Below are 14865 nucleotides of genomic sequence, written 5' to 3'. Positions count from 1 at the left end.
TGCACGGACTCCCGTCCGGATGTGCAGTGCCCCGTATCGGCAGCCAGAGCTGCAAGAACCACTCCGGGGTCCTGCCAGGCCCCTGCAGATGGGAGAATCACTCAGGACTTTCTTAAGGAAAGTCCAGTGTGAAACGTCAGCGTTGTTACGCTGCCGTGGGGACATAGCCCCATTATTGGAGAATCCAGCCACTGGATTCTGTGTCCTTCCCGGGTACTCACTTTGGTCTGTCACGATGTTCACCCTCGGTTGTTTCCCCACCTTGGGTTGTAGCCAAAGTGATGTGTGCACTCTGTCTATCTCTGGGGGCGTTGGGGAAGCTGTCGCTCTCGACTAGTTTGCCCAGAATTTGGGCAACATAGCCCATCGGGTCCCCACCTTCCACCCCTCTGGCAGGCCCACTATTCGAATGTTCTGCCCTGAGGACCTCGTCACTTGGTCCTAAACTTTCCCCTTCAAGCTCCCCATGGGCCGCCACCAACCTTTAGACTTCTGCCTCCAGGGCGACGATCCTGTCTTGGGAAAAAATTGATTCGGTGGAGGTAATTTAGATGAAGTATTTCTGATAACATTCCAAAGAGAAAGGCTTGAAATGCTTACACAAAAATTAAATATTTTAAGGGCCCTTCCTGTTGATTTCCTTATTTCTCCTTTCTTTATCTTTGCAGTTATTAATTTGATCCACGGTGCTTGATATTATTTTAATGCATTTAATTCAAACTTGTATCAAAGTAGGTAACAGCAAATAAACACCCCGGGAAACATTCTTCCCAACAATCAACTATACAGTTTGTACAGATTTTCCTCCTTTTTCACCCCCCACTCCCCATCACCCCCCCCCCCCCCCCCCCCCCCCCCCCCCTCCGGCGACGATCAGCCCCTCAAACACGGTCACAAACATCCCCACCTTTCCTCGCACTGCCCTGCTGAGCTCCTTAACTCATACTTTATCTTCTCTAACCGCAGGAAGTCATACAGGTCACCCAACCATGCTGCTACCCCCGGTGGCGATGCCGACCGCCACTCCAGCAAAATTTGTCGCCGTGCAATCAGAGAGGCGAAGGCCAAAACATCGGCCTTCCTCCTCTCCATGAGCTCTGGTGTCTCTGAAACCCCAAATATCGCCACCAAAGGGTCCGGGTCCACCTCCTCCTCCACTATCCTGGCTAAGACTGCGAACACTCCTGCCCAGAATCTTCCCAATTTTTCACAACCCCAAAACACGTGCGCATGATTTGCTGGCTCCCGCCCGCACCTCTCACACTCATCTGCTACCTCCTGAAAAAACCCACTCATTCTCGCGCCAAAGATGTGCAGGTTAGGTGGATTGGCCATGATAAATTGCCCTTAGTGTCCAAAATTGCCCTTTGTGTTGAGTGGGGTTACTGGGTTATGGGGATAAGGTGGAGGTGTTGACCTTGGGTAGGGTGCTCTTTCCAAGAGCCGGTGCAGACTCGATGGCCGAATGGCCTCCTTCTGCACTGTAAATTCTATGATATCTATGATATGCACCCTGTGCACCACCTTAAACTGTATCAGGCTCATCCTTGCACAAGAGGAGGTCCCGTTTACCCTTCACAGTGCCTCACTCCATCCTCCCCAATTGATCTCTATTCCTAACTCCGCTTCTCCTTGATCTTCACTACCTGCTCGCCTCCCTGCTCCCCCAGCCACTTATATATATCCCCAATTTTTCCCTCCCCTTCCACATCCGGAAGCAGCAGTCGCTCCAGCAGGGAGTATCCCGGCAATCTAGGGAACCCCTTCTTGACCTTTCGTGCAAAGTCCCTAATCTGTAGATACCTGAACTCACTACCCCTCGGCAGCTCTACCCTCTCCATTAGCTCCTCCAGACTGGCGAACCTTTCCTCCAAATACAAATCCTCACCTTGACCAGCCCCACTTCCCTCCACTTCCTGTACACATTATCCATCCCTCCCTGCTCAAACCCATGCTCTCGCACAGCGGAGTTCGCACCGACATCCCTTCCACCTTAAAATGCCTCCTCAGCTGATTCCATATCTTCACCGTGGACTGCACCACTGGGCTCCCTGAATACCTACTCGGAGCCATTGGCAATGCTGCTGTCACCATAGCCCTCAAACTAGACCCCTTACAAGATTCCTCCTCCATCCTAACCCACTCTACTCCTTCTCCTTCCCGCCACCGCCAACCTTGTCCACATTCGCCGCCCACCATGGATGCTTGATGGACATATATCTTTAATTCGAACAGGGGAAGTGAGGAATACAAAAGTTAGAAAAGAGAATACTGTCTTCGTTTTCGGACAGCAGAAACCAAACTTTTCGGCACCTGAGAGATCGATGGGGCTCGGTTCAACTGGTTGGTTGGAAGCCAATGAAGTGGCCACAAGGTCATATTCTGCCCGGTAACAGGCAATGATTGGGTCCTGCCTGAGTGGGATGATTTTCAAAGAGCCAAGGGAAGGACTGTTGGAGTTCTGGTGCTCAGAGGAAAGATGCCGCTCTCTCTCTCCCTTGTATTTTCTCCAGAAAAGCTGCATAGCTGTACACAGAATCTGAATCTACAGTGAAAATCTCGAACAGAAAGCCTAGATAGAAGGAGGGTATGCTATAAGACAACAAACTGAAACAAAGATTTTTATCGCTTTTACTTATTATTTCCTCCTCTTCTCCCCTCTGTGTTTACCGGTGGTGTGTGTATAGAGGGTGGGATGAATTTAAATGAGGGATTTGGAATTGGATAATAGTTAACCTGTTGTAGTTGATGCATATTTAATTGTAGTTATTGTTATTAATTGTGTTTGAATTTACAAACCTCCTGTCTGTAGTATTGGGCAGTTGAAGGGCCAGACTTTGAGTGGTTTTCTAATAAATATTTATTAATTTCTATTATGTTACAACTCCATGTCAAATGGGGCTGGAATTGACCATGCACTAGCCCAGGGGGTCGTAACAATTTTGTAGATTCTGGAAATCTGTAATAATAGATGAAAGGACATTGACCTGAAACATTAACTCTGTTTCTCTCTCCACAGATGCTGTCAGATCTGCAGAATGCTTCCTGTTTTTCTTTCGAATTTCCTTGTACACCTTCATAACTTTCTATTTTCCTCCTCATGTTTGATCAGGTATCCATCAAAACGCACTGTCTAGCCACATCTCCATCTGTGATGGTTGGATATTGACTTGAAATTTTAACTTTGTTCTCTCACCAGGATGCTACCAGACCGGTTGAATATTTCCAGCATTTTCTCTTTTTATGCATGTTCATGAAATGAATACTGAAGTTGAATTTCTACCACGTATCCTCTAATAGCTATTATTCATATCATGGAGAGTTTTAACATGTTTGATGGTTACTACTGCTCCTTTTGATAATTCTGATTACTAATGAATAAAGAAGGATATCATTGGGTATAAAGCTATGACGTTGCATCTCTGAATATATGACGACAAGAATTAAAAGACTGTAAAATGTAATTTTGGTCCATCTGGTTTTTCCCAATATGGATCTGTAATGTGAACTCTTAGAAAACCATCTTATTTACAATGGCAAAGAAACGCATTGATCTCCAATATATATTTACCAATTCAAGTTATGCACCAAGTGTTGTATTATTTTAGCATAAATGTGGATTGTACCTCAACCAAACTTATGGAGATAATGAAGATCGGTGGAGGAAGACAATTTGCTCTTTCCATGTAGCGACTTCTCGTGTCTTCAGGAAGCATCCAATTCGATACCGTTGTGTGAACCTTTTGACACCATGAACAGCATTGTGCCGATTCTCTATTCGCCCCTTCATTCAGATTTTCAGTTTCTGCTTCTGTTGGCTTCATCTCCATGTTTAGGACCTCAGTAAATCCTAATTCAGTGGTATCTGATATTTTTTTCTCTAAATAGGTCACAACATAAACAGTTACCAAGACACCAAAATCCATCAGTTCAGAAATATGCAAACCAAGATCAGAGGCATACTGGCCGGGATTCTCTGACCAGGCGCCGGGTTGGAGAATCCCCGGGTGGACCTGAGAATCGCGCCCGCCGCCGGCTTCCCCATTCTCGATTGTCGGGCGCCCGCGGGATTCCCGCTGCGACGGTCGGGGGTCATTGAAAGCGCCATCCCTTCCCCCCCCCCGGCGATGCTCTGGGCCCCGATAGGCCGAGTGACCGACGGGTTCGGCCGAGTCCCGCCGGCGTGGGTTACTCAGGTCCCACACGGGGTGACCTGGAAGGTGAGTGTGCGGGGGCTATCCTGGAGGGGGGGAGGCAAGGGGATCCGACCCCAGGTGGGGGCCACCACAGTGGCTTGGCCCACGATAGGGGTCTCCCGATCGGCAGGCAGGCTGGCTCCGTGGGGGCCTATTTTACTTTGCGCCGGGTCCCTGTACAGCTCCGCCATATTGCCTGGGGCCTGCGCGGAGAAGGGAACCCCCGCGCATGCGCGAAATACGCCGGCCGTTCCGCGCATCCACGAACATGCGCGGTCTGTTCCGCACCAGCTGGAGCTGCGGGGACCACTCTGGCAGCAACCTAGCCCCCTAAGAAGGGGAGCATTCCCCATTATCGGGGACCATTGACGACGGAGTGGTTGGTGCCGCTTTTCACACTGGCGTGGGGACATAGCCCCATTATTGGAGAATTCCGCCCACTATTCCTGGCTTATCAGCAGAAAATAGTACAGCAAAGAAACATTGTGATATACTGTTTGATTTCTATCCAATTATAAAATCAGACCAGCTAATTATTGGACATTCAACTGGAGTTGAATGAATAGATTTGATCACAGATTAAGGATATTTTCACTTACCTATTCCACAGCATTCAGCACTTTTTCTTTTCCTCCGTTCCTAAGATCTGAAATATTAATGAAGCTGTGGTTCAGTTAATATTATACCCTTTATGCTTCTAACCCCCATGGTTCTGGGTTCAAGACCAATATCAGGGTTTGAACACAAAGTCAATGCTGACGCCCCAGTGCATTATGGGTGGCATGGTAACACAGTGGTTAGCACTATTAATTCACAGCACCAGGAACCTGGGTTAGATTCCCGGCTTGGGTCACTGTCTGTGTGGAGTCTGCACATTCTCCAAGTGTCTGCGTGAGTTTCGTCCGGGTGCTCCGGTTTCCTCCCACAAGTCCCGAAAGGCATGCTTGTTAGGTGAATTGGACATTCTGAATTCCCTCTGTGTACCCGAACAGGCGCCGGAATGTGGCAACTAGGTGCTTTCCACAGTAACCTCATTGCAGTATTAATGTAAGCCTACTTGTGACAATATCGTGACACTAATAAAGATTATTATTATTACAGAGGGAGCACAGTGCTGTTGGATGTGCAATCTTTTGGATGAGACATTAAGTTGGGGTCCCACCTACCTGCTCGAGTGAATGTAGAAGACCTATGAAGTTATTGGGAGGAAGAGCTGGGGAGTTATCCCTGGTGTCCCGGTCAATATCACAAAAAACAGATGATCTGTTTGTGAGAGCTTGCTGAATGAATATTGGCTGCTGCATTTCCTACATTACAATGGTGACTAACTTCAACAAACACTGCTCACCTTTGTCATTCACACATTCAAATCACTTTTTGTGCCAATATTAGCACCCTTCTTAGCCTTAATCATCTCCCTTTACATTCCTTTTGTCTATCTGTCCATGGCATCTTTGTCAATCTCCACCTATCACTGGCCCCCTATCTAGTCCCACCACTCCACAACATAAATCTGACGCAATTTCCAGTTCTCTAGCTTTGAGAAAGAGTCATCCAGACTCAAAACGTTAGCTCCCTTCTCTCTCCAAAGATGCTATCGGAACTGCTGTGATTGCCCAGTATTTTCTGTTTTGTGCTCAATAAACACTTAATTGGCTCCTGTGGCTATGAAAAGCACTATATAAACATAAATATTTCTTTCTTTCTTGCAGTGAAGGACATCCTGTTTAAAACTATTTTGTTGTGCAGGGCAAAGCATGTGTTTGAGTCAGATACAGCGAGTAGTGTCTCTCCTCCATTATCTTGTCCTCGCCTGGTTCCACCATTACCCATCCTGTCCTAGCCTGAGAACATCCGGAAGTAACTTCTCTTCCTAAAAGTTCCCCTCGGATCTATCTTGGTACTCTCCTTTTTCTCATCTATAAGCCACAGATCATGGTCTCAGTTTTCCTGTCCACGCTGATGACTTCCTGCTTTTCTACCATATCTCTAGGCTCCTACATTGCGTCCCTGATAGCTGGCTGCTTGTATGACATCCATCATTGGATCAGCAGAATTGCCAAGTAAACATTGGGAAGGTCTTTGGTTGTCACCACAAACTCCATTTCCAAGGCAGCAACTTCAAGCCCTCCTTGGTCATTGTCTCAGGCTCAACCAGACAGTTCGCAATCTCGGCATCCTATTTAATGTTGAGTGACGTTTTCAACACTATGTCCTCCCCATCGTAAAGACTACCTATTTATTTAAACGTTTAAGAGAGATGGTAAAGGAGTGCTACAATGTTGAAGTCCCCTCCCAGTTGCTTACCCTCTGTAACAAGTTGCTGTTCCTCTTAGGCTGAAAGCCCTTAATTGCCTCTCCAGCTTCAAGAGCCTGTCCACTGCCCTTAATTGAACAGTGGCCCTGTCTCCACACCAGTTAAGGGGGCAACTCTATGAAAATCCCCAAGTGTCCTTTCCCCTGAGGCTGCATTCTGGAACTGAAAACAGTCCCAACTCTTGTATCCTACCCAAGGGCAATTAGGGATGGGCAATAAATGTTGGCCTAACTAACAATGCCTACATCCCATGAAATAATTTTAAAAACTTGTTCCAACAGAAAGGATACTTCACTCTACAGCACCCAGACATGCAAAACAAATGCAAAACATCTCTCTCCACTCATTCCAAAGGTTTTATTTGTTTTCGAATCACTAATACAGTGCAAGCTGAAGTAGGACAGGACAGAGTAAATTTATTCTGGTCAGTCTTGGTGACATATTTGGAGACTGTAACAGTGCATCAGATCTGGCAGTCTAGAAAGAATGCAAAGATGTTTGTTTTAAATGGAAATCCTGTTTAGGCAGGAAATTACGCACAATTATTTAATAATATGCAATATTTGGAACATTAACATGAAGCTTTCAGAGTTCATTCTGAACCCTTGATGTGGTGCCATCCTAGTGCATAGCTATTTTTTTAATGACAAGAGAAACATCCTTTAGATTTATCCATCTGGTTTGAGGTTAGTTATGTATGTGACCCACACTACAAACTCCAGGACCAGTATTTTTAGGGCTATGATTACTTCCTGTGTTTGATGCTCTAATTAAAATACCAACAAAGACGTCTGGAAAACATATATGTGAACTTAAGACATATTTCAGCATTCACACAATAGAAACGTCCTGCACTGGTATGGCACTTTGTGCTCAAGTCACCCCAAAATCATTTCACATCCACTGACTCAGTACCACACCATCATGTAGATGTGGGTTTGATCCCATAACCTTCTGATTCATAAGCAAGTGAGTTACTGGTTGAGCCAGATGACACACAAGTTTGTCTAATTATTATCAAGTCTGCAGAAGCAGCTGAGTGAGCCGATCCCAGTAAACTGGTAAAATCCGATATGTTTTCAGCAGTGCCTTAGATGAGAGAAGGAAGGTAGAACGATGGAAAGGAGGGAGAGATTTCCAGAGTTTTGTTTGGAAAGTGAAGTGATTAAAATTGGGGATGATCAAGAGGTCCGAATTAGAGGAGCACAGTAGCTCAGGGGGTTCTGGGGTTGGAGGAATTTACAGAAACAGGGAGGGGCAAGGCCCTGGAGAGATTTGAAAACAAGGATGTGAGTTGTAAAATCAAGGATGCTATCAATGAACCGGAACAGCAGACCGAGAGATCTGCGGTGCGGCAATCAAAGAGGAAAGAGTCGAATTGGACCCCTCCGGAAGGCCGCTGCCTAGACTCGACATGTATGCTCAAGCCGTCAGGAGACGCATCAATGCCAGATTCATCAGTCGCATTCACAAGACAGCCCCGAACGTCACCCAAACACAACTCAATGCCATCCGCACTCTCAAGATCACCGCAACATCGTCATCAAACCAGCAGACAAAGGAAGGGCCACCGTTATACTGACTACTGCAAAGAAATATACCGACAACTCAACAACCAGGAACATTACAGACAGTTACCCGCAGATCCGACCAAGGAACACATCCGCCAACTCAACAGACTGATCAAAACCTTAGATCCAGACATTCAGAGCTACGTGCTCTCATCCCACGTATTCCCCGCATTGGAGATCTCAACTGTCTCCAGAAAATACACAAGGCCACACACCAGGCCATCCTATCGTTTCAGGCAATGGGACCCTGTGTGAGAACCTCTCTGGCTACATCGAGGGCATCTTGAAACCCATCGTACAAGGTACGCCCAGCTTATGTCGCAACACGACGGACTTCCTACAGAAACTCACCACTCATGGACCAGTTGAACCAGGAACATTACTCGTCACAATAGACGTCTCGGCACTCTACACCAGCATCCCCCATGACAACGGCATTGCTGCAACAACCTCAGTACTCAACACCGACAACTGCCAATCTCCAGACGCAATTCTGCAACTCATCCGCTTCATTCTGGATCACAACGTCTTCACCCTTGACAACACGTTCTTCATCCAGACGCACAGAACAGCCATGGAGACCAAATTCACACGCCAACATCTTCATGCACAAGCTTGAACAAGACCTACTCACCGCACAGGACCTTCAACCGACATTATACACCAGATACATCAATTACATTTTTTACCTTTGGCCCCACGGCGAAGAATCACTGAAACGACTACACGATGACATCAATAAGTTCCATCCCAACATCAGACTCACCATGGACTACTCTCCAAAATCAGTTGCATTCTTGGACACACTCGTCTCCATCAAGGACGATCACCTCAGCACTTTGCTTTACCGAAAGCCCACAGATAACCTCGCGATGCTCCACCTCTCCAGCTTCCACCCTAAACACATTAAAGAAGCCATCCCCTATGGACAAGACCTCTGTATACACAGGATCTACTGAGACGAGGAGGAGAGTAACAGACATCTACAGACGCTGAAAGATGCCCTCGTACGAACGGGATATGGCACTCGACTTATCGATCGACAGTTCCAACGTGCCACAGCAAAAAAACGCACCGACCTCCTCAGAAGACAAACACTGGACACAACCAACAGAGTACCCTTCGTCGTCCAGTACTTTCCCGGAGCGGAGAAATTACGACATCTTCTTTGCAGCCTCCAACATGTCATCGATGAAGATGAACATCTTGCCAACGTCATCCCCACACCCCCACTACTTGCCTTCAAACAACCACGCAACCTCAAACAAATTATTGTTTGCAGCAAACTACCCAGCCTTCAGAACAGCGACCACGACACCACACAACCCTGTCATGGAAACCTCTGCAAGACGTGCCAGATCATCGACATGGATACCACCATTACACGTGAGAACACCACCCACCAGGTATGCGGTACATACTTGTGCGACTCGGCCAACGTTGTCTACCTCATACGCTGCAGGAACGGATGTCCCGAAGCGTGGTACATTGGCAGGACCATGCAGACACTGCGACAATGAATGAACGGACATTGCGCGACAATCACCAGGCAGGAATGTTCCCTTCCAGTCGGGGAACACTTCAGCAGTCAAGGGCATTCAGCCTCTGATCTCCAGGTAAGCGTTCTCCAAGGCGGCCTTCAGGACGCACGACAACGCAGAATTGCTGAGCAGAAACCTATAGCCAAGTTCCGCACACATGAGTGCGGCCTCAACTAGGACCTTGGATTCATGTTGAATTACATTCATCCCTCACCATCTGGCCTCGGCTTGCGAAATCCTACCAACTGTCCTGGCTTGAGATGTTTCACACCTCTTTAATCTGGGGTTAGCCTTATCTCTGGATCTGTAAAAACTCAATTACCTGCAAATGCTCGCATTCTAAGCATTGTCTGGCATCTTTGAATTTGTCTATATATATGTTTCTGGAACATACCTCTTCATTCACCTGAGGAAGGAGCAGTGCTCCGAAAGCTAGTGTTTGAAACAAACATGTTGGACTTTAACCTGGTGTTGTAAGACTTCTTACTGTGCTCACCCCAGTCCAACCCCGGCATCTCCACATCTTGCATTTATTAAAAAATGGCCCTGATTTTCTTTCTTTTTAAAAATATTTTTAATCAAGGCTTTTCAATAAAATATAAATATACAAAATATCAAAAGAACAACCGGAAAGCATCAAAAGACCGTCACATCAATCCAACCAGCAACCTCAACTCCAATCCTCCAGCCCATCTGGCACCGACCCCCAAACACGTCCCACCTTCCCCTTTTTTAACCCCCCTTACCCTCCCCCCATAAGCCCCCATCAAACTTGATCTTCTTTTAACTGCAGGAATTCTGCCAGGTCGATCACCCAAAACCCTGTCTTCAGTGGCTCCGGTCCCTCCAACGTAACAAAATCTATCTCAGGGCTATCAGAGAGTATCGGCCTCGCTCTCCCCTCCACCCTGTACTCCAGGTCTTCTGACACACCAAATATCCCCACCTACCGACTCAGGGCAACCCTCAAGCCCAGAACCTTGGACATAACATCCGAGAACCCCTGCCAGAACCCCTCAATCTTGGTCACGCCCCAAACATGTGGACCTGATTCGTGAGCCGCCCCGCACACCACCCACACCTATCCTCTACCCATATTCAACTTACACCCCAGAAAAACGTCCAAATTCTCCCAGAATCCACATGATGCCCACAATGCAGCCCAATGGGTCTGAAATATGTAACAGTGGGCAGCGCGGTAGCATAGCGGTTAGCACAGTTACTTCACAGCTCCAGGGTCCCAGGTTCGATTCCCGGCTTGGGTCACTGCCTGTGCGAAGTCTGCACGTTCTCCTCGTGTCTGCGTGGGTTTCCTCCAGGTGCTCCGGTTTCCTCCCACAGTCCAAAGACTTGCAGGTTAGGTGGATTGGTGGATTGCTAAATTGCCCTCAGTGTCCAAAAAAAAAGATTAGGTGGCGTTACTGGGTTACGGGAATAGGGTGGTGGCGTGGGCTAAAGTAGGGTGCTCTTTCCAAGAGCCGGTGCAGACTCGATGGGCCAAATGGCCTCCTGTGCACTGTAAATTCTATAATAGATCAGCTGTGTACAACAAAACCCTATACTCAAACACCCCTCCCCCCGCACCCACACCCAGCATCGTACTTGCCTTCTCCCCATATTCATACACAGCCCCTCTGGCCCTCCACAACTGCCCCACCCCTTCCCCATCGACACTAACCCAAACTCCATTTGGAGCCTCTGTCTCTCCTTCAATAACCCCTCCTCCAGTGCCACTGAGTACTTCCTATCCATCCTCAAGTTCTCATCAACCAACCGTGCCCTCTCTCCTTCTCCACCCTCTCCCTATGCTCCCAAATCGAAATACACTCCCCCCTAACTACAGCCTTAAGAGCCTCCCATGATGTGGTGGCTGTGACCTCCCCCGTATCATTCACCTCCACATAGCCCCGAATGGCACACCCGCTCGCACACTCCCTCATCCATCAACAGTCCCATATCTACCTCCACTGCGGCCGCTGGGCCTCCCCCCAAGTCAACCGCAAATCCACCCAATGCGGCGCATGGTCAGAGACCACGATCATTGAATACTCCGAGTCAGTCACACCCACCAGCAGTGCCTTGTCCATTACAAAAAAAAACGATTCGGGAATACACCCGGTGTCCATGGGAGAAGTATGAAAACTCCTTTGCCCTCAGCCTCCCAAATCTCCACAGGTGTGCCGCCCCATATGCTCCATGAACCCCCTCAGCAGCGCCGCCACCATGGACCTCCTCAACAACTTTGGGTTCGACTGATCCAGGCTCAGATCCAGGACCGTATCAAAGTCCACCCCACCATAATCAGCTGGTGCCGATCGAAATCCGGAATCTTCCCCAACATCTCATGAAATCCACATCATCCCAATTTGGGGCATAAACATTAACCAGGACTACCAGCATCCCCTCCAGCTTCCCACTAACCACCACATACCTACCCCCCAGATCAGCCACAATGCTCCCCATCTCAAACGCCACCCTCTTATTGACCAACACCGCCACTCCCCTCGTTTTCATGTCCAGCCCTGAGTGGAACACCTGCCCCACCCATCCCTTCCTCGGCCTCATCTGATCCCCAACTTCAGGTACATCTCCTGCAGAAACACCACATCCACCTTCAGACCCTCAGATGTGTGAATACACTTGACTGTTTAACTGGCCCATTCAATCTCGCACATTCCATGTGATCAGTCTGGTCAGGGGGAGGGGGACCCCCTCACCTGCCAATCAGCCATAATCCTTCCTGGGCTAGCCCCCAGCCCACATTATGCACCACCTCCAGGTCCACCCTCGGATGTTCACATCCATTTCTTCCTTCCCAACTGCGACTCACCAACCACACCTATGTGAGCAAAGCTCCATCCTCAATCAAAGAACAAACCCCCCCTCCACCCCTTCCTCTTGGCAACCCTTCACTTCACATCCGTTAACTAGCGCACCCAGCTAGTATGGTGGCCCCTGCCCAAGGCCTCCAATGTGCCCATCCCTCTCTAATCCACCCCCTCCCAAGAACCACGAACAAAGAAGAACGAAAAGCACTCTCAGCATTGCCACTCACCTGTTGAAACTGACCCCAAATGTCCACCCCAAATATTTCACTCTAAACACAAAGCTCCTCTCCAAAGTTCAGTGTCCTCACACACCTCCCAGTCCATGGTCTCTCATAAAGTTCATTGCCTCCTCCGGCAAGTCAAAGTAAAGCTCGTGCTTTTGATGAGTCACCGACAAGCCGGCAGGGTACAAAACCCCAAAGATACGCAGGGTAGGTGGATTGGCCACACTAAATTACCCCTTAATTGGATAAAAATAATTGGGTACTCTAAAATATTTTAAAAACGTACTATTTCACCAGAGCCACAATCATGAGGGCAAATAAAAATAACCAATTTTTTAGCGATTGAAACAAGATATTAATATTTGACCAACAAGGATTTGACAGTCTGTGGACACTATTGTATGGAATTGGTTGATAGAAACGACTTCTGGTGTTGACCATGCTGCAGAAAGGAAGTGTCCGTGACTGATTGTTTCCACTTTGGTTTGCTTGATCTGAAAAACCTAGCCCCGTGGATAGGTCTTTATTGAAAGAAACAAGAACTAGTGAAGTAAGGAATATTTGTATGATGCCTCTAACGCAATAATGCATCTCAAGGCACTTCACAGGAACGTTACGAAGCAAAATTTGGCAGTGAGTCACTTAAGGAGGTGATAAGGAAAATGATCAAAGAAATTAGTCTCAAGGAAGGTCTTAAAGGACAATGAAAAGACAGGTAAAGAGGCAGGGAGGTTGGGGAAGTATTCTAGTGTACAGGGACTCCTGAACACTCAAATTCCTTCACTAAACCTCCCTGCTTCGTTCAGAGCCTTAGTGGCTGAGGGAACATTCACCCAATGGCAGAGCAATTAAAATCAAGAATGCTCAAGAGGACAGAATTGTAGGAATTCAGATGTCTCAGAAAAGTGTAGGTTTGGAGGAAATTATAGAGTGAGGGAAGAGGAAGGCCAATGGGGGAGTTGGAAACAAACATGAGGGGCGGATTCTCTGACCCCCCCCCGTCGGGTCAGAGATCGCCAGGGGGGCGGCGTGAACCCCGCTCCCGCCGGCCGCCGAATTCTCCTGCATTGGAGATTCGGGGGGGGGGGGAATCGTACCAGTCGGCGGCCGCTCATAGCAGCCCCCCCCGGCGATTCTCCGGCCCACTGTGGGCCGAAGTCCCGGGGTTCTTTGCCAGTCCCTCCGGCATGGATTAGACTAGGTCCCTTACCGGCGGGACCTGGCGGCACGGGCGGGCTCCGGCGTCCTGGGGGGGGGCGCGGGGCAATCTGGCCCCGGGGGGTGCCCCCATGGTGGCCTGGCCCGCGATCGGGGCCCACTGATCCACGGGCAGGCCTGTGCCGTGGGGGCACTCTTTTCCTACAAGTCGGCCGTGTTAGCCTCTGCGATGGCCGACGCTTAGGTGAACCACCCCCCTGCGCATGCGCGGGGATGACGTTAGCACCAGCTGACGCTCCCGCGCATGCGTGGACTCTCGCCGGCCGGCGGAGTCCCATCGGCCCTGGCTGGCGTGGCACCAAAGGCCTTCCAGCCGGCCTGCGGGGTGTAAACCACTCCGGCACCGGCATAGCCCCTGAAGGTGCGGAGGATTCCGCACCTTTAGGGCAGGTCGACGCTGGAGTGGTTCATGCCAAAGTAGATCAGCAAAGCATGGGGGTGATGTGCAAACAGGACTTTGTGAAAGTCAGGACGTGGGCTGTAGAATTTTGAGTGACTTAAAGCTTACATAGGGTAAAATGTGGGCGGTCAGCCTGGCGTGCGTGAACTCAATTCAATATTGTACTTTAAAATGAATGAAATAGATAAACTGCATCCGCAGGTGCATCTTCATTTACTAAAAGCTGTGGCTGTTATAAGATAAAATGCTGTGAAACTGAAGCTCCCCCTTCGTTTCCTGTTTGTTGGAAACTGCTGGAGAACACTGTGACCGTTAAAATCCTGGCAGATGCAATAGGCAGGGCAAGGTCAGGAAGACATGATGTTATGGAATAAAGTTTCTGCAGACAAAAGGTTATAATTAATCTCGGATGAACCAATTTCCTTTTCTCGCTCGACTTTAATTAATCAATGTAATTATTTGGATCTTATTAAGTTCAAGTAAGTGTTGTTGACTCCTAACTTTAATCCCGTTTGTGCAGCATTTAACTGCACTTCATACTATAAACGTAGTTTACAAACACAGGATATG

The 14865-nt window shown here is 48.3% G+C and overlaps 1 protein-coding gene across 3 annotated transcripts in view; it reads right to left on the bottom strand.

Annotated features, from left to right (window-relative positions):
* rhbdl2 (rhomboid, veinlet-like 2 (Drosophila)) overlaps nucleotides 1–14865 on the bottom strand; it is a 91029-nt gene that overhangs the window by 60634 nt on the left and 15530 nt on the right. For all 3 annotated transcript variants that reach the window (XM_038800822.1, XM_038800809.1, XM_038800814.1), the window contains 2 exons: nucleotides 4796–4842; nucleotides 3627–3880 (listed from right to left, as the gene is read on the bottom strand). In XM_038800822.1, the coding sequence (XP_038656750.1) occupies nucleotides 3627–3830 (204 nt within the window). In that variant the 5' untranslated portion in view covers nucleotides 3831–3880; nucleotides 4796–4842. The remainder of the gene's footprint in view (nucleotides 1–3626; nucleotides 3881–4795; nucleotides 4843–14865) is intronic.

Source organism: Scyliorhinus canicula, chromosome 1 (assembly GCF_902713615.1).
Source record: "Scyliorhinus canicula chromosome 1, sScyCan1.1, whole genome shotgun sequence".
Classification (NCBI taxonomy): Eukaryota; Metazoa; Chordata; class Chondrichthyes; order Carcharhiniformes; family Scyliorhinidae; genus Scyliorhinus; species Scyliorhinus canicula.
This window is presented reverse-complemented; position numbering and strand designations above follow the sequence as displayed.